We start from the raw sequence: 26245 nt of genomic DNA on the forward strand, positions 1-26245 counted from the left end.
ACAACCACCGACACAAACCAGTTGGACAGAGCAACTAACACAGACCAGTTGGACTGAGTAACCAACACTGACACAGACCGGTGGGACTGAGTAACTAACATCGACAAAGACCCGTTACACTGAATAACCAACACAGATACACACCAGCTAGACTGAGTAACCACCACCAACACAGGCAGGTTGGACTGAGTATCTAACACCGACACAGACCAGTTGGACTGAGTAACAACTAACGACAAAGACCAGTTGGACTGAGTAACCACCACCGACACAGACCTGTTCTACTGAGTAACCAACACCGACCAGTTGGACAGAGTAACTAACATAGACCAGCTGGACTGAGTATCTAACACCGACACAGACTGGTTTGACTGAGTAACCACCACCAACAGAGACCAGTTGGACTCAGTAACTAACACTGATACACATCGCTTGGATTGAGTAACCACGATCGACACAGATCAGTTGGACTGAGTAACTAACACAGACCGGATGGACTGAGTAACTACAGACACAGACCAGTTAGACTGAATAACCAACATTGATGCACACCGGTTGGACCGAGTAACCAACAGCAATACAGACTGGTTGAACTAAGAAAACCACACAGGCTGCAAATAGTTATATTTTAGATACTGTGGTAATGTTGGACTGTAGGTTTAGGTTTAGATACCATTGTAATGTTGGACTATAACCTAGGTTTACAGTTGAGGCCACAATTATTATGCCCCCCTTATGAAATTAGACAAAGCTCTTGATTTCTCCATGGAAATGATGATTAACATTAAGTGTTTAAAGTGTATTTGTTTCCAAAATAACAAAGACAAAATGTCCACTGAGTGGAGATTTAGATAATGTGGTAATGTTGCACTGTATCCCAGATTTAGATACTGAGGTAATGTTGGACTGTAGTCCAGATTTAGATACCGTGGTAATGGAGGACTGTATCAGAGATTTAGAAACCATGGTAATGTTTGACTGTCGAACAGACTAATATCATCGTAATTAGGGATGTACCGATATGGCATTTTTTAGAAGATCAAATCAGATTTACAAGATCTGGCTGATCCGGGGGGATCCTGGGGGAGGGCAAAAAAAATGTCCTGCCCCCTCAAATAAAGTTTCCGAAGATAGGGAAAAGCTGCACAACAGCAGGAGGCTTAGAGGAATTAGTAAAGCATCTATAAGTTTCACTTTCACTTTAGGGTCTGCGCGTACACAGTGATGCGTGAGTCAGGTTTTTTCAACCTGCAGGGCATTTGTGGAATTATTTGACCCGACCCAACCCACCCCATAGGGATGTAACGATACGAAAATTTCATATCATCGTTATTGTGACCAAAATTATCACTGTTATCATTATTATCGCAGTATTGTTGTAATGTGTTCAAAATGTTCAAAAAGTATTTATACACACACTGAAATAATGTAACCAAGTTCTGCAGGGTGGGGAAGCAAAATTTACAAAGAACATTTAGTTGTTTTTTCTCAGCAGGCACTACGTCAATTGTTTTGAAACCAAACATATATTGATGTCATAATCATACCTAATACTATTATCCATACCTTTTCAGAAACTTTTGCCCATATGAGTAATCAGGAAAGCAAACGTCAAAGAGTGGGTGATTTGCTGAATGCACTTGTCACACCAAAGGAGATTTCAAAAATAGTTGGAGTGTCCATAAAGACTGTTTATAATGTAAAGAAGAGAATGACTACGAGCAAAACTATTACGAGAAAGTCTGGAAGATACTATTAAAGAAGAATGGGAGAAGTTGTCACCCGAATATTTGAGGAACACTTGCGCAAGTTTCAGGAAGCGTGAAGGCAGTTATTGAGAAAGAAGGACACAGAATAAAAACATTTTCTTTTATGTAAATTTTCTTGTGGCAAATAAATTCTCATGACTTTCAATAAACTAATTGGTCATACACTGTCTTTCAATTCCTGCCTCAAAATATTGTAAATTTTGCTTCCCCACGCTGTATTTTGAAAAAAATAAATAAATAAATAACACACAATGTACTTTCTGTTGGCAGAAACATTAAAATATTGACATGTCAACATCAAACATACAAATGCGCATAAAAGATAGCACCTTACAGACATATCACATATCTGCACCAGGGGTGGGAATTGATAAGATTTTATCAATTTCAATGCCATTGTCTATTCTTCTTACCAATCCAGTTCCTTAACAATTCTCTTATTGACTCCTGAGTGTTTTTTTGAGTGGGAAAAAAAAGTAGTTGGACAGGTCACAGTGGAGCTTGTTTGACCATTTTCCATATCAAATCAATCACAATGTCACGTATACACCATTATACACACAAACACAAAGTGAAACACAATCATATTTTCCTGAACTGTTTAATGAACAATTACAGTACAGGCCAAAAGTTTGGACACACCTTCTCATTCTTTGCATTTTCTTTATTTTCATGACTATTTACATTGTAGATTCTCACTGAAGGTATCAAAACTATGAATGAACACATGTGGAATTATGTACTTAAAAAAGTGTGAAATAACTGAAAACATATCTTATATTCTAGTTTCTTCAAAGTAGCCACCCTTAGCTCTGATGACTGTTTTGCACACTCTTGGCATTCTCTTGATGAGCTTCAAGAGGTAGTCACCTGAAATGGTTTCCTAACAGTCTTGAAGAAGTTCCCAGAGATGCTTAGCACTTGTTGGCCCTTTTGCCTTCACTCTGCGGTCCAGCTCACCCCAAACCATCTCGATTGGGTTCAGGTCCGGTGACTGTGGAGGCCAGGTCATCTGGCGCAGCACTCCATCACTCTCCTTCTTGGTCAAATATCCCTCGCACAGCCTGGAGGTGTGTTTGGGGTCATTGTCCTGTTGAAACATAAATGATGGTCCAACTAAACGCAAACCGGATGGAATGGCATGTCACTTCAGGATGCTGTGGTAGCCATGCTGATTCAGGTTGCCTTCAATCTTGAATAAATCCCCAACAGCGTCACCAGCAAAGCACCCCCACACCATCACACCTCCCCCTCCATGCTTCACGGTGAGAACCAGGCATGTAGCATCCATCCGTTCACCTTTTCTGCGTCGCACAAAGACACGGCGGTTGGATCCAAAGATCTCAAATTTGGACTCATCAGACCAAAGCACAGATTTCCACTGGTCTAATGTCCATTCCTTGGGTTTCTTGGCCCAAATAAATCTCTTGTGTTTGTTGCCTCTCCTGAGCAGTGGTTTCCTAGCAGCTATTTGACCATGAAGGCCTGATTCACGCAGTCTCCTCTTAACAGTTGTTGTAGAGATGTGTCTGCTGCTAGAGCTCTGTGTGGTATTCATCTGGTCTCTAATCTGAGCTGCTGTTAATTTGCGATTTCTGAGGCTGGTGACTCAGATGAACTTATCTTCAGCATCAGAGGTGACTCTTGGTCTTCCTTTCCTGGGGCGGGTCCTCATGTGAGCCAGTTTTGTTGGAGCGCTTGATGGTTTTTTGCGACTGCACTTGGGGACACATTCAAAGTTTTTGAAATTTTCTAGACTGACTGACCTTCATTTCTTAAAGTAATGATGGCCACTCGTTTGTCTTTACTTAGCTGATTGGTTCTCGCCATAATATGCATTCTAACAGTTGTCCAATAGGGCTATCAGCTGTGCATCAACCTGACTTCTGCACAACACAACTGATGGTCCCAACCCCATCAATAAGGCAAGAAATTCCACTAAGTAACCCTGACAAGGCACAGCTATGAAGTGAAAACCATTTCAGGTGACTACCTCTTGATGCTCATCAAGAGAAAGCCAAGGGTGTGCAAGGCAGTCATCAGAGCAAAGGGTGGCTACTTTGAAGAAACTAGAATATAAGATATGTTTTCAGTTATTTCACACTTTTTTGTTAAGTACATAATTCCACATGTGTTCATTCATAGTTTTGATGCCTTCAGTGAGAATCTACAATGTAAATAGTCATGAAAATAAAGAAAATGCGAAGAATGAGAAGGTGTGTCCAAACTTTTGGCCTGTACTGTATAAATATTCTGAAAGTATGAGGATTTTAAAACATGTTAAGATGATCTAATCCAGACTGGTCAGTGGTGATCTGATCCTGACTGGTCAGTGGTTCACTCCTGGTGAGTGACAGACCAACCACAACAGTGGCATATGGTCCAGTTCCTCTGGAGGTCAGTCACTGGATTTACTGTTGAATGTCCTTCAGTTCATAAAGTCTCCTCTCCCTTGGTTTCTACACACATCATGTGTCTCTGTACAGTTCAAGTTCACTGGTTTGGGCCCCATTTGAATTGGCACGAGTTCGTCCTGAGGATCTATATTGAGACAGTTTCTCTGCTGGGTGAGGATCTGAAGCAGCGGAGGCCAGGGAGGGGTTAACACTAGCGCGGTCCCGGTCTGTGTGCGCGCGCTCGAAATAACCGGCTCCGTGCGCTTGCTCACTCGAATGGACCAGGTCCGTGCTCGTACAGACCGAGTCCATGCGCTTGCTCGCTCTGATGGACCTGGGTCCGTGCGCACGTGCTCGGATGGACCGGGTCCCTGCAGGAGGCCATTATCCCCAAACTCTGGAGCTCTGTCCATGCAGGTGCCTTCCACCATGTTTTCAGAGGCCAAACATTACAAACGGGCACACCTGGAGTGCCGCTGTTTCTCCAGGAAATGAGCAGTATCACTGTGATTTTCAAAGTGCGGTACTCGAACACGGTTATCATGATAATTAGAATTTAAATGGTAATACTAACCGTCAGAAATTTTACCGCGGTTTATCATTATACCGGTAATTGTTACATCCCACCGCCCCGCAAATCAACTGACATTCTGTTGACCCATCCCAACCTGACCCAAGTAACCCACTGATCCGTGCACCAATAACTGCACGGACTGCATTCCCATATAATACCTGGACGGACCTGTCCATAGACGCCCTACAGCTCTGGCAAACATATGGCCTGTGGGCCAAAAACAGCCTGCCAAAGGTTCTAATTTGGCCCACAGTATGAATTTGGAAAGTGCAAAAATTATACTAAAGTTATTAAGAGTCAAAAGTGTTATACTTGTTTTAGTTCAGGTTCCACATTCAGCCCAATTGTGATCTCAAATAAAATAATAGTATAATAAGCTATAAATAATGACTCCAAATACAAATCAAAATTTCACTGTAAAAAGTCTGTATCGGTATTGGATCTTGATCGGCAAAACTAATCCCAAAAAACAGATCTGAAGCAAAAAAATCCAGATCGGAATGTCACTAATGGTAATGTTGGACTGAAGACCAGATTTAGATACCGTGGTAATGTTGGACTTTAGCCTAGGTTTACATACTGTGGTAAAGTTGGACTGTAGTCTAGGTTTATATACCTTGGTAATGTTGGACTGTAGCCTAGGTTTCGATACCATGGTAATGTTGGACTGTAGCCTAGGTTTAGATACCGTGGTAATGTTGAAATATAAGTCCAGATTTAGATACTGTGGTAATGTCGAACTGTATTAGGGGTGAAACGATTCCTCGAGTTATTCGAGCGCCTCGATTACAAAAAATGATCGAGGAATTTTCTCTGCCTCGAGGAATCGCTTATTTAATTGTAAAGCTCAAAGCATGGTATTTTGTGCTTAATGGGACACAACGCACTTACGTCACTCACACAAAGGAAGATGACGGAGGACACGGAAGTGTTCGTTTGAAGCAGCGGGAAGATGGAAGAGGTGAGCATAGACAGGCGAGTGAATACAGCAGTGATGACAAAAGACAAAAAAACAATAAAAAAAAGACAGAAAATGTCAAAAGTATGGAAGCATTTCAGACTGAACACTAAGGTGAACGCTGTGATATGTATCCGTTGTAACACGGCCCTTCCATACCACAACAGCACATCTCTGATGTTGTAGCATCTTCTCCGAAGACACCCAGAGCGGAACAGAGGACCAGAGATAAAAATAAAATGAACGTAGGGCAAATCCATGAGATTAACGTTAATGTACCTTACTAACATAATGTTAGCCCTGCGGAGGGCTAGGTTTCTGTTAATTATGGCTACTGTTGAATGTGTGGCTAGTTTATTATGATTGTGACAAGAACAGATTTAGGCAGCGAGCTGTGCATCTGTGATTTCCACGGATAATTTCCCAAAAGCACGGGCAAAAAGTTGCACGGCTTGGTGAAAGTTTCTTTTACCTTATCACGGCTGAATTTTGGCAAAATCCAACTACTTTTTGCAAAAATTAAGCAAATCATCAATTAACTGGACGTGTGTGTGTGTGGGGGGGGTTATAGGTTATGACAGAGACAGACGGGTGGGGTGGCCATTGCCTTGATTCTCCTGAATACAGCAGAAATGTGTAAAACTGTTTATGCATGGACTTGTTCCAAGTTCCCGTTCAAATGTTCTTGATTCTTATATGCCACAACGCATTCCTGCTTTGTCTAAATTGTAAATTCTGAAACTTATAGCTGCCAAAGTTCAGTTGCACAACAAAAAGGCAATGTTTATGCTTCTTCTTTTTTTAAGTTATTAATGCCTTATATTTTTGATACTTACAAGAAATACTAAGTTGAAAGTAATTACCGTAAATTCCGGACTATAAGCCGCTACTTTTTTCCCACACTTTAAACACTGCGGCTTATACTCCGACGCGGCTTATACGACGATTTTACCTTATTGCCTGCCACACCCCAGGGAAGAATCTGTCTATCGTTACCAGGTATGCAGGAATGGATAACATTAACAACTTAACCTTTATAAAGTTAATGTTAACACACACAAAAGGGGAACTTTTAAGGAAAAATAGTAAACCTTCAAATGTTAATATTGTTTCACAAATATACAAAACAAAACTCTGAATGAAAACACCCAATAAAGCTCTCCAGAGACCGTCATAAATTTAAAGCATCTCAGAATTAATGTGCACATTGTGAGAGACAGCAAGTGCATATTGAGGCACAGACACCGCCAGTGGCTCACTTCCGGTACCACGGCTCGGTGCCGCGGCACCTCGGGGGCACCGCAGTGCCACGGCACCTACCGTTGGCCCCGACCCGTGGCCCCACCTTGGTGCGCCGCGGCACCGAGGCGGCACCACGGCTCAGTGCCAGGTGCCGTGGCACCGCTGTGCCACAGCTCGGTGCCAGGTGCCATGACGCCGTGGGACCATGGCTCGGTAACACAGCTCAGCTCGGTACCAGGTACCACAGCACAGTGCCAAGTACCATGGCATCTCGTCCCTACTGCACGTCGTGCGTAATGTTAAATGAAAATGATATTACAACAGACGTAATTACTTGTTTTTAATCTTTATATTTTAAAAATAAATTAAAAGTCCTACTCCAACAAAAAACAAAAATTTGTTCACTTTCAAGTGTCTTTCAAGTCATTTTAAGTCCTTGGATCCACAGCCGGCGCAAAAGCAAGTCAATCCCGTATCGGCACGAATCCAAAGGAAACCCGATAAGTCCACCGACAAAAAAAAAGAAAGAGAAAATGTGCTTTTATTACTATCCTTTTATTGCCTCGTTTTTTGTCTTTTGTTTTTTAATCATCATATTAACAACGAATCAACCTATAGATATGACAGCAAGCTCACACATATCATACCCATTTACATACAGGGAATAATTTCATTTGAACTCAAAGAAAACCTTTATCCAATTACCGTCCAGTTTTGACGCAATGAAAAAAAAAAGGTTCCACTCGGTCCCATAGACTCCCATAGAAGCCAGGCTTCAACGGGGAAATGCACTGACCATAGATCGTATGAGGAAACAGCACAACGGGAATGTATGAGAAGTGAACAACATCGAGTCTGATGATTTGTGATAAAGCTGATTCTGAACGAACTCGTCTGTGAGATGAACGTGTTTTAACACGTGTAGTCATTGAAATGTCAACGCAACCAAACATATTTAACCATTTAATTTTCGTAATGACAGGGGACGCCGGGCTTCTCTTGCAGTCTATGAGAATTCGCCACTGGTGGACACCCGCGGCGGCTTATAAACCGGCACGGCTTATACGTGTACAAAATTGATTTTCTTTCTAAAATTAGGGTCTGCGGCTTATATTCAGGTGTGGTCTGTAGTCCAGAATTGACAGTAAATTTTATTTATTTTTATACGTTTTATTTATTTTTATTTGTTTGCAATTGCCTCTGGAAATGTTTCAAGTCAAGAAAATACATTTTGTTATATATGCACAATATGAATGTAAGAAATAAAACTGTTAATTATCAAAAAAAAAAAAAAGGACACCAATTGGTCCTTCTTTATTAAGTGAAACACCTTATTTCCTCTTGTATATTTATAATTGCTCTTTAACCAAGCAAAAATAAATTTTATCCGATTACTCGATTAATCGAAGGAATTTTCAGTAGAATACTTGAATACTAAAATATTCAATAGCTGCAGCCCTAAACTGTATCCCAGATATAGATACCGAGGTAATGTAGGATTGCAGTCCAGATTTACATACTATGGTAATGTTGGACTGTGGCCTAGGTTGAGATACAATGGTAATGTTGGACTGACCAGATTTAGATACCAAGGTAATACTGGACTGTAGTCCAGATTTAGATACAGTGGTAATGTTGGACTGTGGCCTTGTTTTAGGTAATGTTGGACTGTAGACCAAATTTAGATACCGTGGTCATTTTGGACTGTAGTTTAGGTTTAGATACCATGGTAATGTTGGACTGTAGCCTAGGTTTCGATAACGTGATAGTGTTGGACTGTAGTTTAGGTTTAGATACCGTGGTAAAGTTGGACTATAGCCTAGGTTTACATACTGTCGTAACTTTGGACTGAACACCAGATTTAGATACCGTGGGAATGTTGGACTGTAGCCTAGGTTTAGATACCACAGTAATGGTGGCCTGTAATCCAGATTAGATACTGTGGTAATGTTGGACTGTAGCCAAGGCTTGGATACAATGGTAATGTTGGACTGTAGCCAAGGCTTAGATACAGTGGTAATGTTGGACTGTAGTCCAGATTTAGATACTGTGGTAATGTTGGACTATAGCCTAGGTCTACAGTAGAGACCATGGTAATGTTGGACTGTAGTCCAGATTAGATACCGTGGTAATGTTGTACTGTAGTACAGACTTCAATACTGTGGTTAATGTAGAACTACAGTCCAGATTTAGATACCATGGTAATGGTGGACTATAGCCTAGGTTTAGATACCATGGTAATGTTGGACTGTAGTCCAGAGTAGATACCGTGGTAATGCTGGACTGTAGACCAGATTTAGATACCGGGGTAATGTTGGACTGTAGCCTAGGTTTAGATACCGTGGTAATGTTGGACTGTAGTCCATTTTAGATACCATGGAAATGTTGGACTGTCGTGCAGATTTAGAAACCGTGGTAATGTTGGACTGAATTCCAGATTTAGATACCATGGTAATGTTGGACTGCAGCCTAGGTTTAGATACTGTGGTAATGTTGGACTGTAGCCTAGGACAGAGTCCTGCACTGGGTCGGGTACCCGTGGATACCAGATGGGTAACCCGCAAAAACATGCAGGGGCAAGTAAAAAAAGATAAGAATTTCAGTGGGTACGGGCACGGGTAAAATTAAATGAAATGCCGGCAGGTAGCGAAGTGAAAAAAGGAAGGAAGTCAAAAAATAAAAGAAGATTCATGGGTGAAAACAACATGCAGGACATTTAATGATGATGATCATCTGATCCTGTTTGTTTTATTTTGAAGTGAGCTTCACCTTTATTTACATCCGGCCAAGGACACCATTGAGCAGCGCAGACAGGTAGCCTGCACTGGCGGTGAAAAATAAAAAGCACTGAAGAGGTTGCGACACAGAGCCGGAGCATCACAATGGATGATATAAAGAGAAAGATAGCCAGCGGCGAATATACAATTGTGGACAATACATCCTCGAAGGCCAAGTTGGATGTTTGGTAGGCAGGTAGGCTGCCGCTGCATGTAAGTTATTTCATTCAACCAGAAGAAGGATGTTTTTTGTTCTGATTCAATCCTGAACACTTAGTGACAATGTTCCCTCGATGTGTTTCCTTCACCCAAGAACCTACACCAGTGGCTAGGAGAGGATCCATCATGTGCTCTCTGCAAAACCCCTGCAACACTCAGGCACATTCTCACCGGATGCAAAACCAGTTTGTCCCAAGGCCGGTACACCTGGAGAAACAACCAGGTCTTACGACAACTGGCGATCATCCTGGAAGGAAGAAGAACAACTAACAACGCCCTTCCTCCCCCAGTGCCTGGACAGCCGAACACCATCCCATTCATAAGGGCAGGGCAACTCTCAGCAACAACAGCTGCTAGAGTGGAAACGACCTTCCTGGCCAATGCCCGGGATTGGAAAATGCAGGCTGATCTAGACCAGAAGCTCATCTTTCCACCTGAGATAATTACAACTAATCTCAGACCAGACCTGGTCTTATGGTCAACATCGCAGAAGTCACTGCTCATCGTACAACTGACTGTACCATGGAATGCTGCTGTCAGTGAAGCATACAAATGCAAACGCCTGAAATATTCCGACATAACAGCAGAGGCAGAACAACGTGGCTGGCGTGCCCATGTGCTTCCTGTGGAGGTCGGATGCAGAGGCTTTGTTGCTGGATCCACAACCAAGCTTCAGAAGGGGATGGGAGTGTGAGGACAGGACCTTCACCAAGCCATCAGATCACTGTCGGAAGCCGCTGAGCGCAGCAGCAGCTGGCTATGGAGAAAGAAGAAGAACCCCATCTGGGCTGCAAAGTGACCACCGGGGGTCAAAGCCGAGGGGGGTCACACCAGGGACGCTTGGTGTCGCCGTTGAGCCCTGTGGAGATGTAGTGGGCCTATCAACGAAACATCAATGAAGCAGGGTGCCCAGCTGAAGACCCCAGTGAAGCTTTTACCCCTACCCCACTCATCACCAAGTGCCATTCAATCAGGAATTGTAATACCAAGTCCTATGTGCTCAACAGATCCACGCATAAATAGTCAAACCGTCGCGTACCTTTTTTTTTTTTTCTCTTTATAACGCCATCGACCCAAACCACCATCAAGGCAGGTAAGTATTTCTCCATCAACCCAATCAACCCAAACTGCCATCAAGCCAGGTAAGTAGTCGCCATCGATCCAAACCGCCATTGTGGCCCTATCGACGAAACATCAACGAAGCAGGGTGCCCACCTGAAGACCCCAGTGAAGCTTTTACCCCTACCCTACTCATCACCAAGTGCTGATCAATTAGGGATTATAATACCAAGTCCTATTAGCTCAACTAACTGTAATTAGCGCACTGTTCTTTGACAAAATGTGTTGATGGAGACCGACATTTTTTCTTTTACTTTATTGTTGCACTTTTGGACTGTGTATTGCCACTTGGGCGTTTTTAAAAATGTTTTTATTGCTCGTGTATGTGAGCAATGTATATTTAAGATATTAGACATTTATTGATGGCATACGTTTAGCCAAAAATATAGTCCTTAAAAGTGAGTTACTGTGTAGACAATATGTTTAATCACAGGTCGGTTTGGGTTGCGGGTTTAATGTACACGGGTAAGGGTGGGTGTGGATTGGGCATGAAAAAAATGCAGGTAGCGGGTTGGGTTGTGGTAATCAGCTTTCCGGGTACAAGGGGGTGCAGGTTTAGAAAAGTGGACCTGTGCAGGACTCTGGCCTAGGTTTATATACTGTCGTACAGTTTGACAGTCGAAAGATTTAGATTCCATGGTAATGTTGGACTGTAGCCGAGGTTTAGATAGTGGTAATGTTAGACTGTAGTCTAGATTAATAGTCATGGGCAAAGTTGGACTATAGTTTAGATTTAGATACCATGGTAATGTTGGACTGTAATCTAGATTTAGATACCGTGGTAATGTTGGCTTGTAGCCTAGGTTTAGATACCGTGGTAAAGTTGGACTGCAGCCTAGGGTTACACACTGTGGTAAAGTTGGACTGAAGACCAGTTGATGCAGTATAGATACCTGTTTTTTCAGGAACAGTGTTGTATAAAGTACTGGAAAGTTACACTTGAGTAGACGTACAGGTACTCTACCAAAAAATTACTTTGGTAGAACTTTGGTCACCAACTGAAATGCTACTCAAGTGAAAGTCTTTAAGTATCTGGTATTTACTGTACTTAAGTACATCAAGAAATCTACAATTAAATGTGCTCAAGTAATGAATGAAATGAATGAAAAGTACAAATAAATGTTAATTACATCCAAAGGCAGTGAGAACTTTGAATATTATAAAGTTTTTCCAGGATTTTAAAACATGGTAAAGTAAAAGACAAGTGGTCAAAATATTGAAAATGATGCAATCATCACACATTTCAAAAAGCTAAACAGGAGTGGGCTACTGCTAGTATTATAAATGTCAGAATTTTGAAGGAAAAAAAAAAAGAAAACTATGAAGTAGATACTGGTATCGGTATCAGGCCCAATAATCAACGTGCGTACTTGTACTCATACTTGTAAAAGTACTCTGATACAACTGCACCGATACCACTTATGGCAGCGTGACATTTGCAGTTAAGTGCAGCAGGTACGCGACAGAGGAGTAATGTAGGCAGTGTGGAGATTTTTCAAAATAAATGATGGTGAAAAAAGTAACACTGACTGCAAGAAATGTTAAAGACACAGACAGATACCGATGGAGCGCTCTGTCCATCCTTTGCCTACATTCCATCAGTTTTCCAGGTGCTCACGGATGCGTACCCAGATGGAGATTACCACCGGGAACCATAGCAGATCTGTTCAAAGAGCGACTGTGTGAGTTAGTGAAAAACTACTGACATATTTATGACAACTACCCTCATCAATATCAATATTAGTATCCACATTAGTGTTACCTCTGTCGTCTCCATGTTTATTATTACTGACTTTCTTCTTCTCAAAAAACTTAACTTTTCTTTGTGGTATTCGGCCAGTATGGTTAATTAAGAGCAGTGCTCCCTGGTGGATTGATTGAGAAGTGCTCATTCAAACACATTAAATGTCAGTAGCAGCACTTTGTTACAGTCAGACATTACAGACAGAACTGTCATGGTATTATTAAGTACTCATGTCGGTACTCAGTATCAGCAAATACTCAAATGTAAGTACTTGTTCTCCGTCTGGAAAAAAGTGGTATCGGTGCATCCCTACTATGAAGTTTATGTGGCACCTCAAAATCAATTAAATTAATATGTGTAACGTGTGCAGCGCACGCTGTGTGTAGTGTGTGTAATGTCTGCTGTGTGTAATGTGTGCTGTGCACGCTGTGTGTAATGTGTGTAATATACACTGTGTGGTGTGTGTGTAATGTCCACTGTGTGTAGTGTATGCTTTGTATAGTCTGTGTAGTGTAAGGTGCATGTAGTGTACATTGTGTGTAGTGTGCACTGTGTGTAATGTACAGGGGTTGGACAAAATAATGGAAACACCTTAAAAAATCAACAAAATATAATTTAATAGGGTGTAGGTCCGCCTTTTGCGGCAATTACAGCCTCAATTCTCCGAGGTATTGATTCATACAACTTGTGAATTGTTTCCAAAGGAATTTTAAGCCATTCTTCAGTTAGAATACCCTCCAACTCTTTTAGAGACAATGGGGGTGGAAATCGACATCTTACTTGAATCTCTAAAACTGACCATAAATGTTCAATAATGTTGAGGTCTGGGGACTGTGCCGGCCATACGAGATGCTCGACTTCATTAGAATGTTCCTCATGCCATTCTTTAACAATTCTAGCTGTATGGATTGGGGCATTATCATCTTGAGGTGAAGGTGTTTCCATTATTTTGTCCAACCCCTGTATGTAGTGTATGCTGTATGTGTAGTGTAACCAGTGTGTGTAGTGTACACAGTGTTTGTACCTGCCGTGTGTACTGTAGTGTATTGTGTGTGCCTGTTGTGTGTACCTGTTATGTGTGTTTAAGTGTGTATTGTGTGTACTTGTCATGTGTAGTTTTATTTTGTGTACTTCTTTTGTGTACATTGTGTGTAGTGTGTATTGTGTGTACCTGTTGGGGCTCCTCCACCACAGTCACATACTCCACTATGTTGCCTCCACTGTCTGACACCACCACAGAGGTCATCACTCATTCCTGCCAAAACAAAAGCAGGGGTACAAAATAACACAAGCTCAGACCTTTTTTTTTTTTAAATTTATTTAATCATATTGTGTGTGTGTGTGTGTGTATGTGTGTGTGTGTGTGTGTGTGTGTGTGTGTGTATGTGTGTTTTTCATGACTCCCAATAAGGATATCTATGTTTATTCTTGAAACAGAACAACATAATTCCTGGCATCCAAACACACCTTATAATGTGTCCGATACATCTGCGTAACAGGACAAAGGGAATTTTGTTACTCCTTATTTTGTGTAACTAATTTTAAAGTTTAAATAACTCATTGCCATTCTTTGCATTTCATACTAGTGCCTAAAGGTGGGTGATGTAGTCAAACTCTTCTGTAACTGTACATAATATTATTATTATGAGGTGAACTCATAACAGGCCCTGGACATGAAGAAAAGTTTATGTGGGAAGCATATTTCTTCAAAAAGCCCATTGAAGTATGAAAGCCTTTAAAACAACCCAGACATAAAACATAATGAGAACTAAGAGCAAGAGCTTATGTGAATATAAAAATACCATAAAAAGATAAAGATGAAAAGTCAAATATTATTCACACTGAAAGAAATGAAAATTATGAAAAAAGATGAAAAATATGGGCAAGGTCAAGGACGTCATGGATGGACAGCCCACTACTTTTTGATTCATAACTTTTGAACCAGACAAGTTTAAGACAAATATGACACATAATTGGAAAGGTCTAAATGCTGTCTTAAACATACTCAAAGGGCAAAATTTAGTTTCAAATATTTTTAAATGAAAAATATCAAAAAATACTGTGTCACAGATGTACAAAAAATTAACATCTATTTTTTGCAAGACTTACTCAAAAGTGTAATTCTTATGGCATTTTCATCCTAAAATGTATTCAGCATATACTTTAAACCCTCTATTTTACAACCTAATAATTGGTTAGAGGAAAAAAATATCTTATCATACCCAAATAGCAAGAGACAAAATGGCAGCGTCACAGATGGACAAAGCCAAAAACATTATGGATGGACAACAAAAGTAAATATCAAATTAAACATCTGTTATTTAAATTGTCAATATCATTTTTTTTTTTTTTTTTTTTTTTTTACAATATTTACAACATACAAATAATACTAACATTATATTCAAATGTATTTTGCATAGATAAATGCATTTATTAATGTTAAACACTGTGTGTTTAGAATATGACAAATAATATAATACTCAAGTGTCAATGTTAGGGCTGCACAATTTTGGCAAAAAAAACAAAAAAAACAAAAATCCCAATTTTTTTCCTTTAAAAACACGATTTTCAATTTTTGGGTAAAACTACAAAAGACAACAGAAGCCAGCATGTCGTTTTCATGAGCAGCCCACAATGCAAGGCACTGCTCTGACCTCAAATCTGTGATGGTATCATGTGATGAACCCACAGAAGTTTTTTTTTCTTAATTAAATCTTTATTGAATGAAGTAGAGTATACAAACAATGTATACAACAAGAAAATAACATAAGTTTGCCAGGGGGAGTACACTATAATACAATGTCCAAATCAGAGCAAATACTTATGTTTTTTATAGCCTTTTTGTTTCCAGATTTATCTAACAGCTTTAAATAAAGTTCAACATCTTTCAAAAAATAAATATTTGGTTTTGTGTTAAAGAACTTACCTTTGTGAATGAAAAATTTAGCGAGTAAGAGGACTAAATTATTTAAAAAAAAATTTTTTTCTTTTTGGGGTATCTGGACTCACAGAAGTGAAACCAATGTAAGACAGAGACAGGCATCAGTCGTGTGTGCGTGGACCACAGAATATGAGTGATCCCCATGTGGTTCTATTTAAACTGGGGGATCCGTGCGTGGAACAGACTGACCCAGGACACACTAGAGCAGGCATGTCCAAAGTCCGGCCCGGGGGCCAATCACGGCCCGCGGTCAGATTTAATACGGCCCACAGCTTGGGTTTTAGAATGTATTATTTATGGCCCACTTGGACTGTTGATCCGAGTCCATGAATCATAAAAGGTTCCAAATGCAGTTTCTCCTTTCACCTCATGGTGGCAGCACCACTCTAACTCTATCTGGCTCTGTGACTTCGCCGTGAACCCTTTTCGCTAATTTCTAACCATGGCGCCTGTCAATAAAAAAACGGAAGTTCACAGTGAGGGCCGCCGCTTCCAGGAGAAATGGGAATTACAATTTTTTTTCACTGAAAATCGAGACAATTGTGTTTGCCTAATTTGTCAACAGACTGTTGCCTTGTTTAAGGAATTCAATGTAAAGAGACACGAGCAGACAAAACATGCTAACGCATACGACAAGCTAGCAGGGAGTGAGCGCTCCGAAAAAGTGAAGCAAATTCAAGCTGCTTTAAACTCACAACAATGACTCTTCATGTGAACCTGGGAGTTCAATGAATTCACCACCAAGGCAGGCTACCAAGTTGCCAGGTTAGTTGCCTCTAACTGCTGATGTTATGTACTTGTAGATGTGACACAAAATATTACTTTCTGAATGATTTTGTGAAAGACAAGAGTAAGAATCATATGTTTTCATCTTAAATGTTAACAGACTTTGCATTACTGAGTAATATATGAGTAATGATTACTCATATAAGTCATGTTTAAAATGAATGTGGGGTTAAGATTTTTATCAACTTGGAAGTTTAAGATACTCTATACAGTTTGTTCCATGTTATCTGACTCCAGATGTGAAAGGAAGGCAGAATTGTTTTTTATTTATTTATTTATTTTTTAATTTGTTCACACCTGAGTGGCGTAGATTTGGTTACACTGCCATTTAAAAAAAATGATATTGTGACAATGAAAATAAAATTGTTGTAGAACAGCACATTTATATGTAATTTTTACTGTTTAAAAAATGTCTGAAGGGACCACTGGCCCCTGGCAATGTCCACATTATCAGATCTGGCCCTCTTGAAAAAAAAGTTTGGACACCCCTGCACTAGAGGGATTCTATCTGTGGAGCTGGTGGATGTGTGTGGGCAGAGGGCTGTCTGGGCTCCTCTGATGAGGCTGATGACCCTGAGACCCAGACCCGGATCGGAAGAAGACAGCACGGTACGGATCCGGGACAATGTAAGATGAGTGATGCAGTTCTATTTCAGTTGCGGGATCCGTGCGTGAAGCCACGGCTTACATTGCTATAAGTACTGCGGGCTCCTTAACAGATTTAAAGTCCGGTCATTACACGGACTTCTGTGACAGACCGCTGTCACTGATAGGAGGAAGAGCCTACGGTAGCCCGCAAGCACGCAGCCCGGAGGCATGAGAAAGATGAAATTGATTTTACGATTTCCCTTTTTTAAAAATTGTCCTAATTAAAAAATCCGATTTTGATTTAAAATCAATTAATCGTGCAGCCCTAATCAATGTATTTGGAATAAATTTAGTTTATTTATGAGAGTTTATAAAATGAACCCAGAATGAAGGCAGAAAACTTGTCACTCTCCAAACATTCAGTCATAAAAATCCTCAAATTTTTTTTCACAAATTTCTTTTCATTTCAAAATACATTTTCCTGAAAATATAAGTAATTACCTACCCAAAAATATAAGTTTAGTGTAGATTATTGTAATTTAATTTTTTTGACCAGATGTTAACCTTCCCTTTACTTCACCTTTTTTGACTAATTTGAACTGACTTATTTTGCAGCACTGGTCAGTATCCCTTCTACTGTACAGCTGATTTCCAAAGAAACTGGTTATTATTGTTAGACAGAAATAACAATAAGTCACCACTGACCAAGTATTCAACAAAACTGTGTAATAAGTAAATCATTCAATCCCATTCATTCATTGGACCAATAAATATTTAGATACAGTAAATGCCATTAAAATTACTATAATGGACTTTCATCACATTTGATTATTTCACATTTCTGTTGGGAACCTATTAGGGCTGCACGATATTGGAAAAACTGACATTGCGATTTTTTAATCGTCATATATTGTGATATGATAAAATACTTAGGAGCATATAATAGCTGTTTGCTGTCGACGTAAATGGTCAAACTAATAAGTTGTGTTTACTCTTGTGGCAAGAGGTGCAAGGCACTATCAACACAGAACACGTGTTTCAATATCATCCTTCTTGTAGCCGAAGAAATTCCAGAAAACTGACGTTGCTTTTCTTTTTGGCGCCAAGTTTTTATTTACAGTGATTTACTCGTTCGTTGCTAATTTGTCAATATTGTTACCAGCAACTCACTCCAAACTGAAGACTTAAGAATGACTGTGATTAGTGGATCACTGCATGCAGTGTGTGCCAAGTACTCTTGAAATTAGATGAGAACACATTGAGTTCATTTGCCTCTTAAATTGCAGGACCAGCGATGTGACTATTGCGCACACGTACATCGCAGTGACGATGCTCAAACGATATGTTGCGCAGCTCCAGAAGCTGCAAACTAAATTTTTGCTCAGAATTCCAACATTGTATGTTAAGGTCACTTTCTCAAGGCTTCTCTTGCATTCATGTTAATTTCCTGCTGAATTTTTGCCATATGGAAGAACACAAAATACACAACAATTACTGTCACAGAAGGTGATTTGGCATGTGCATATAAAACCAAGGGTTTTTCTTGACCGGGGAACAGGGGCGCTGCACCCTCATACTTTCAGCTAGCGCCCGCTCATCGAAATTTACAACATTATTAGGCTCGAGCCGAGTAAAGCCGGCGCAGGGCCTATTGAGTCTGCAGTGGGCGCATGGGGATGAAATCGCCAGTGACGCGGTCGCCTTTTGCCACTCACACATATTCACCTTCACGGCATTGAGACCTTTCCGAAGATGTACATAACATAATGCACAAATCGGATATTTACACCTGCTCAGAATGTATAAGAGTCAATGGGCCACATCCACTCGGGGTCAGTCATGTGGGTGTAAGTGCACGACATGTGACATCTGACCCCACAGATATGCGGGGGAGCTCGAGAGCTTTCAAATAAGGCCAAATATGTGGTTGCCATAGAAACGGCTATATTGTTCTTGCTCAGATTATTTAGGCCCGAGCCGAGTAAAGCCGGCGCAGGGCCTATTGAGTCTGCAGTGGGCACATGGGGATGAAATCGCCAGTGACGCGGTCGCCTTTCGCCACTGTCACCACTCTCACACATATTCACGTTCACGGCACTGAGACCTTTCCAAAGATGTACATGACATGTGCACAAACCGCATATTTACACCTGCTCAGAATGAATGGGAGTCAATGGGACACGCCCACTCGGGGTCAGTCATGTGAGTGTAAGTGCACGACACGTGACATCTGACCCCACAGACATGTGGGGGAGCTCGAGAGCTTTCAAATAATATATAATATAATAATACATTATTAATATATAATAATATAATATGTGGTTGCCATGGAAACGGCTATATTGTTCTAGCTCAGATTCTTTTTTTTTTTTTTTTTTTTCTCCTGCTCTTTGAGCTCAAATTTGACCCCCTGAACATTTACGAAAACTCACCAAATTTTGCCTAAAACTCAGAAGTGCGAGAAATTGAATTTACATATAGGTTTCGTAGATGTCGGTAAAGAAATGTTGCAGCAGCGCGTCCTTGAAAAATGGAAATGCATTACGCCAATGGGAGCGCGTCCAACATAAAGTTTGTCGTAGAGCCACGAAAATCGGTACACAGATTCATCATGAGGAGACAAACAAAAAATATTATTATAGCCACGCCCCAAACCCAACCCTTAGTCGGCCATATTGGATTGAATTTCCAAAATGCTGAGTCAGCGTTTTCGCTGACGTCATATTTTAACTAGAAGCACTCGGAGAGCGCAGACCTCCGCCAAGGCTGATCAGTGGCCCCCCCCCGTGGGCCCCCCCACCCCCAATCACCACCAAAATTTAATCATTTCTTCCTTATCCCATTTCCAACAAACCCTGAAAATGTCATCCAAATCTGTCCATAACTTTTTGAGTTATGTTGCACACTAACGATCAGTGCCCCCCCCCCCGTGGGCCCCCCCACCCCCGATCACCACCAAAATTTAATCATTTGTTCCTTATCCCATTTCCAACAAACCCTGAAAATTTCATCCAAATCTGTCCATAACTTTTTGAATTATGTTGCACACTAACGATCAGTGGCCCCCCCCCCGCCCCCGATCACCACCAAAATTTAATCATTTCTTCCTTATCCCATTTCCAACAAACCCTGAAAATTTCATCCAAATCTGTCCACAACTTTTTGAGTTATGTTGCACACTAACGATCAGAGGCCCCCCCCGTGGGCCCCCCCACCCCCGATCACCACCAAAATTTATTCATTTCTTCCTTATCCCATTTCCAACAAACCCTGAAAATTTCATCCAAATCTGTCCATAACTTTTTGAGTTATGTTGCACACTAACGGACAGACAAACAAACAAACAAACAAACAAACAAACAGACAAACAAACAAACCCTGGCAAAAACATAACCTCCTTGGCGGAGGTAACTATCTCCTCCTTGGGCATTTGGCTGAATGAGCTCAAATTTGGGATACAGTATCTAGAGAAGTGGGGCATCAAATTTAGCCGAATTTTTTGAATCGGTGTCACCATTTTTGTGCGACGAGGTCGCAAACTTTGCAAAGTTTTTTCGAAAAGTTACCATCACAAAAATTGCTTCAGCTCAGACATTCAAACACCGATTTTGCTTACATTCCAATCAGATGTCTATCTCCCAGGCCTACACCCATTTATTAAAAGAAATTGAAATTTCGCACTATAGCGCCCCCTACAAATGTACATTTACAAAAATGACATCAGTTTGGACATACAAACACCGATTTGGCTCAAATTTGACTCAGACATCTGTCTCCCAGGCCTACACCTATTTGTCAAAAGAAACTGAAATTTTGCACTACAGCGCCCCCTACAAAATTTTTTTAAATTGCTTCAGTTTGGACATACGAACACCGATTTGGCTCAAATTTGACTCAGACGTCTATCTCCCAGGCCTACACTCATTTATCAGGAAAATTTGAAATTCGGTGCTATAGCGCCCCCTACAATTTTACCTTTACGAAAATTACTTCACGTTAGACATACGAACACCAATTCGGCTCAAATTTGAATCAGTTGTCAATCTCCCAGGCCTACACCCATTTATCAAAAAAAATTGCCATTTCGCTCAGTAGCACCCTCTAAAAATTTACCTTCACGAAAATTGCATCAATTCAGACATACGAACACCGATTTGGCTCAAATTTGACTCAGTGGTACATCTCGCAGACCTACACCCATTCAATGGAAGAAATTTAATTTTAGCTGCTTAACACCCCCTACAGATTTACTTATACAAAACATTCTTTAGTTCGGACATACAAACAAAGATTTGCCTCAAATTTGAATCAGTTGTCAACCTCCCAGGCCTACACCCATTCATCAGAAGACATTGAAATTTGGTGCTAGAGCGCCACCTGCTGAACGATGGACATACTTCTACTGAACGTGCCCGTGGCGAGGGCCTTTAGATGCCGCTTGCGGCTTTAATTACACTTCTAACAGAAGAATAAGTTACTCTTCAATTGGTTGTAGGGGTGAAACGATTCCTTGAGTAATTCAAGTACCTTGATTACACAAAATGGTTGAGGAATATTCTCTGCCTCAAGGAATCGCTTATTTAATTGTAAAGCTCAAAGCACGGCATTTCGCACGGATTATTTAATGTGTCACAACGCGCCTACGTTACTCACGCAAAGGAAGATGACAGAGGATGCGGAAGTGTTAGGATGAAGCAGCGGGAAGATAGAAGAGGCGAGCATAGACAGGCGAGTGAATACAATAATGATGACAAAAGACAAAAAAAAAAAAAAACACAATAAAAAAGACAGAAAATGTCGTTAGCGTGGAAGCATTTCAGACTGAACAGCAAGGTAAAACACTGTGTCATGTGTCCGTTGTAACACGGCCCTTCCGTAAAACAACATCACATTTCCGATGTAGCATCTTCTCATAAAACACCCAGAATGGAGCGGAGGACCCTGGATAAAATAGAACTAACATAGTGCAAATCAATGAGATTAACGTCAATATACCTTACTAACATGGCGTTAGCCCTGCAGAGGGCTAGGTTTGTGTTAATTATGGCTACTGTCGATTGTGTGGCTAGTTTATTACAATTTCACAACCATAGATTTAGGCAGCGAGCCGTGACTTGCATGGTTAATTTACCAAAAGCACGGCCAAAATGGTGCACGGCTTGGTGAAAGCTTTCTCTTACCTTGTCATGGCCAAATTTTGGCAAAATCCAACTACTTTTTGCTAAAATGAAGTGAAACAACTGGACGTGTGTGTGTGTGTGTGTGGGGGGGAGTTATAAGTTATGCGACAGATGAGGTGGGGGGGGGGCATTGCCTTGATTCTCCTAAATATAGCAGAAATATGTAAAACTGTTCATGCATGGACTCGTTCCAAGACCCCATTCAAATGTTCTTGCCTCTTATATGCCACATTCCTGTTAAGTCTAAATTGAAAATTCTGAAACTTACAGCTGCCAAAGTTAAGGTACACGTCAAAAAGGCAATGTTCATGCCTTTTTTTTTTAAATTTATTAATGCCTTATAGGTTTGATACTTACAAGAAATACTAAGTTGAAAGTAATTAAATTTTATGTATTTTTATTTGTATTTGCAATTGCCTCTGAAAATGTTTCTAGTCAAGAAAATACATTTTGATGCATATGCAAAATATGAATGTAACAAATTAAACTGCTAATTATTAAAAAAAAAAAAAAAAAAAAAGGAAATCAATTGGTCCTTCATTATTAAGTGAAATACCTTATTTCCTCTTGTGCATTTATAATTGCTCTTTAACCAAGCAAAAATAAGTTTTATCCGATTACTTGAAATAATCGAAGGAATTTTCAGTAGAATACTCAAATACTAAAATATTTGATAGCCACAGCCCTAATTGGTTGCTTTAAAAAAATTGCAGGAGGGCCACTAGAGTTCCAGTATCCCTCTCAGATAGTCTCAGAATGTTCCATTTTTACCTAAATTTTTCAAAAGGGAAACTCCCCCTTCAGCACCACACTTGGTCGCTTCGCTCTCTCACCTACCTTTGCTCCCTCTTACTAATTTTTTCTAGAAAACGCCCTGAAAACTTTTTTTTTTCTCATCACACAATATGTTATGTCATATTGCACAATTCTTTTTCTGGCTGTATGGTTGCAGGACTTGACAGTATTTTGGCATCATTTGGCCTGAGTTTACCCATTCCCTTTCAGGTTAAGCACTTAATTCTTCCCCTTTCTGTGATGTCAAGCTGTAGAAAATCTGATGAAAACACTAATCAGTGGTGTTTTCAGACAGATAAACTAGGGATGCACCAATACCACTTTTGTCCAGACCATGTACAAGTACTTACATTTGATTACTTGCTGATACTGAGTACCGATATGAGTACTGAATAATACCATTACAGTTCTTGGTTACTGTTGAAAATGTGCTTTATTGTTATTGTCACTAGTCTGACTATAACAAAGTGCTGCCACTGAGATTTAATGCATTGGAATGAGCGTTTCTCAATCAATCCATGACAAGGCGCTGCTCTTAATTAACCATACTTGCCAAGTATTACAAAGAATAGTAACGTTTTTTGAGACGAAGAAGAAGAAAGTCAGCAAAAACAAACATGGCCACAACAGAGGAGGTAATACTAATGTGGATGCTAATGTTGATATTGATGAGTAGTTGTCATAAATATGTCAGTTGTTTTTCACCAACTCACACTTTCACTCTTTGGAAAGATCCGCTATCTCCATGGTTCCCAGTGGTAGTGCTCCATATTCTCCGTCTGAGCATGCATCCGCGAGTACCCGGAAAACGTACAGAATTACAAAAAGAATGTAGGTAGAGGATGAACAGAACGCTCCATCCGTATCCGTCTGCGTTTTCAACATAACTTTCAGTCACTGTTACTTTTGTCACCATCATGTATTTGAAAAATCTCCCCACTACTGACATTACTCCTCTGTCGCATACCTGCTGCACATAACTGTGAACATCACGCTGTCATAAAGTGGTATCGGTGTGTTTGTATCGGAGCACTTTTACGAGTTTGAGCAGAAGTACACACACTCAGTATTGGACCTATACCCGATATTGGTATCAACATCTAGTTTAAACAGATTTTTTTTTTCCTTTTTAATTTCAGGTCCAGCAGCTTTAACATGGCAAGTGCATTTACCCTGAACCATCACATATCTGTACATTCTTTCAGGCCATGATCACACTACATTTGAATAGGGACAAATTTAAAAAAGCAACCTTTATTATAACAGTTGATGCATGCTGGCTGCTCCCATTGTTGTTGAACAGCTTCAACAACAACCAGGTTTCCCTTTCATTTGTCAACAGTCCCGTTATATAAACAGAATCTATTCACCCGGGGTCTCAGGGTTGCAAACTCATAGAAACATTACATGGAAACTAGTCTGTTGTGGATGTGGCTCACTGACGCTTCACTGTCTACAGTGTTGAGCACTAATAACAAACTACAAATGTAAGCCTGAAGCTAAAGGCCAGGAGCACTACCTTCACAGAGACAGCCTTTGTGAAACGCATCTGAGCAGAGGTGTAGTACGGGTGTAGTGTTGGTGTAGATGACGGTCCATCCTCTGCCTGTTTACTTTATGTGTCGGAGTCACGGTCCTCTTACCTCTACGCTATTCTACTACTGAACACAACCAACTTATTTATCACTGATGCTCGTCTTATAAACTTTGCAGAGACATATTTTATATTCAAGTTTAAAAAAAAACATTACCAATCACCCCTCTTTATAAAGGACAAAACCGTGCGCGTATAACTTGGTGTTGGGTAGTAAGTGAAGATAGTTATTGAGTACGAAACAGTTAGCAGACGGCTAAATGACGTGTATAACATATTCCAGGTTCAGTTTGTCGTGTAGAGTAAGTCACTAACAAGCCACCACATAAGTTCAAACATATGTCAGTGTGCCTTGATATGTTAATGCAGCGTGTTTCCTCCCCTTACCTTGTTTTGCTTTTGCTACAAAAACTAAGCTCCACGGCTGTCGCTAGCTGGGCCTTTCGTTAGCGAATGTTAGCCAAGTTGACGAGGCCAAAACGCTCCCTTCGTTCACATAAACCGGTGTTTGGAAGACCCCCGTCCGTCAAGAAGCCCTTTGCTGGACCTGCTGGCTTTCTGCATTGAAATGAAAGAAGTCTATGTGGGCGCAGGGCCTGGAGTTTGTGTTTTGATTGCTGCGCGTTTCTTGCTAGCCTGTAGCTTTCCGGCGCGCCGCCTCTCCGCTCGGATTGATCCAGCGGGTGAACGCACGGAGCGCCATGACGTCACAAGGCAGACCCCACGACCACGTTACAGCGGCGCCGGTCTGCTTTTATCCTAAAACATATCATAAAGCATAACAAACATAAACCGAAACACATGACCAGGGAGTAAAATTAATGTTTTATCTCATCTGCCATTGGCTAGTGACCTCCAAAAACTTAGCGGTCAAAAATATTATCAACGACCATATTAAAAAAATCTTGCCTTATTTGACTTAAAATATTTACCATACGTTTTTATTATGAAAATCCAACTTAAGCATCAATTAAAGATAAGATATATATATATATATATATATATATATATATATATATATATATATATATATAGATAGATAGATAGATAGATAGATAGATAGATAGATAGATAGATAGATGTGTGTGTGTGTGTGTGTGTGTGTGTGTGTGTGTGTGTGTGTGTGTGTGTGTGCGTGCGTGCGTGCGTGCGTATATACAGGGTGGGGAAGCAAAATTTACAATATTATGAGGCAGGAATTGAAAGACAGTGTATGACCAATTAGTTTATTGAAAGTCATGAGAATTTATTTGCCACAAGAAAATTTATATAATAGAAAATGTTTTAATTCTATGTGTCCTCCTTCTTTCTCAATAACTGCCTTCACACGCTTCCTGAAATTTGCGCAAGTGTTCCTCAAATATTCGGGTGACAACTTCTCCCATTCTTCTTTAATAGTATCTTCCAGACTTTCTCGTAATAGTTTTGCTCATAGTCATTCGCTTCTTTACATTATAAACAGTCTTTATGGACACTCCAACTATTTTTGAAATCTCCTTTGGTGTGACGAGTGCATTCAGCAAATCACCCACTCTTTGACGTTTGCTTTCCTGATTACTCATA

The 26245-nt window shown here is 40.4% G+C and overlaps 1 protein-coding gene across 3 annotated transcripts in view; it reads right to left on the reverse strand.

The window, feature by feature from the left end:
* The window catches only part of LOC115426941 (ETS-related transcription factor Elf-2-like), an 88590-nt gene extending 63222 nt beyond the window's left edge, over positions 1–25368 (reverse strand). For all 3 annotated transcript variants that reach the window (XM_030145224.1, XM_030145222.1, XM_030145223.1), the window contains exons 1-2: positions 25070–25368; positions 13970–14053 (exon numbers count right to left, since the gene is read on the reverse strand). In XM_030145224.1, coding sequence (XP_030001084.1) covers positions 13970–14044 — 75 coding nt within the window. In that variant the 5' untranslated portion in view covers positions 14045–14053; positions 25070–25368. The remainder of the gene's footprint in view (positions 1–13969; positions 14054–25069) is intronic.
* Between the last annotated feature and the right edge of the window lie 877 nt (positions 25369–26245).

The sequence above is a fragment of the Sphaeramia orbicularis genome, chromosome 10 (assembly GCF_902148855.1).
Source record: "Sphaeramia orbicularis chromosome 10, fSphaOr1.1, whole genome shotgun sequence".
NCBI lineage: Eukaryota > Metazoa > Chordata > Actinopteri > Kurtiformes > Apogonidae > Sphaeramia > Sphaeramia orbicularis.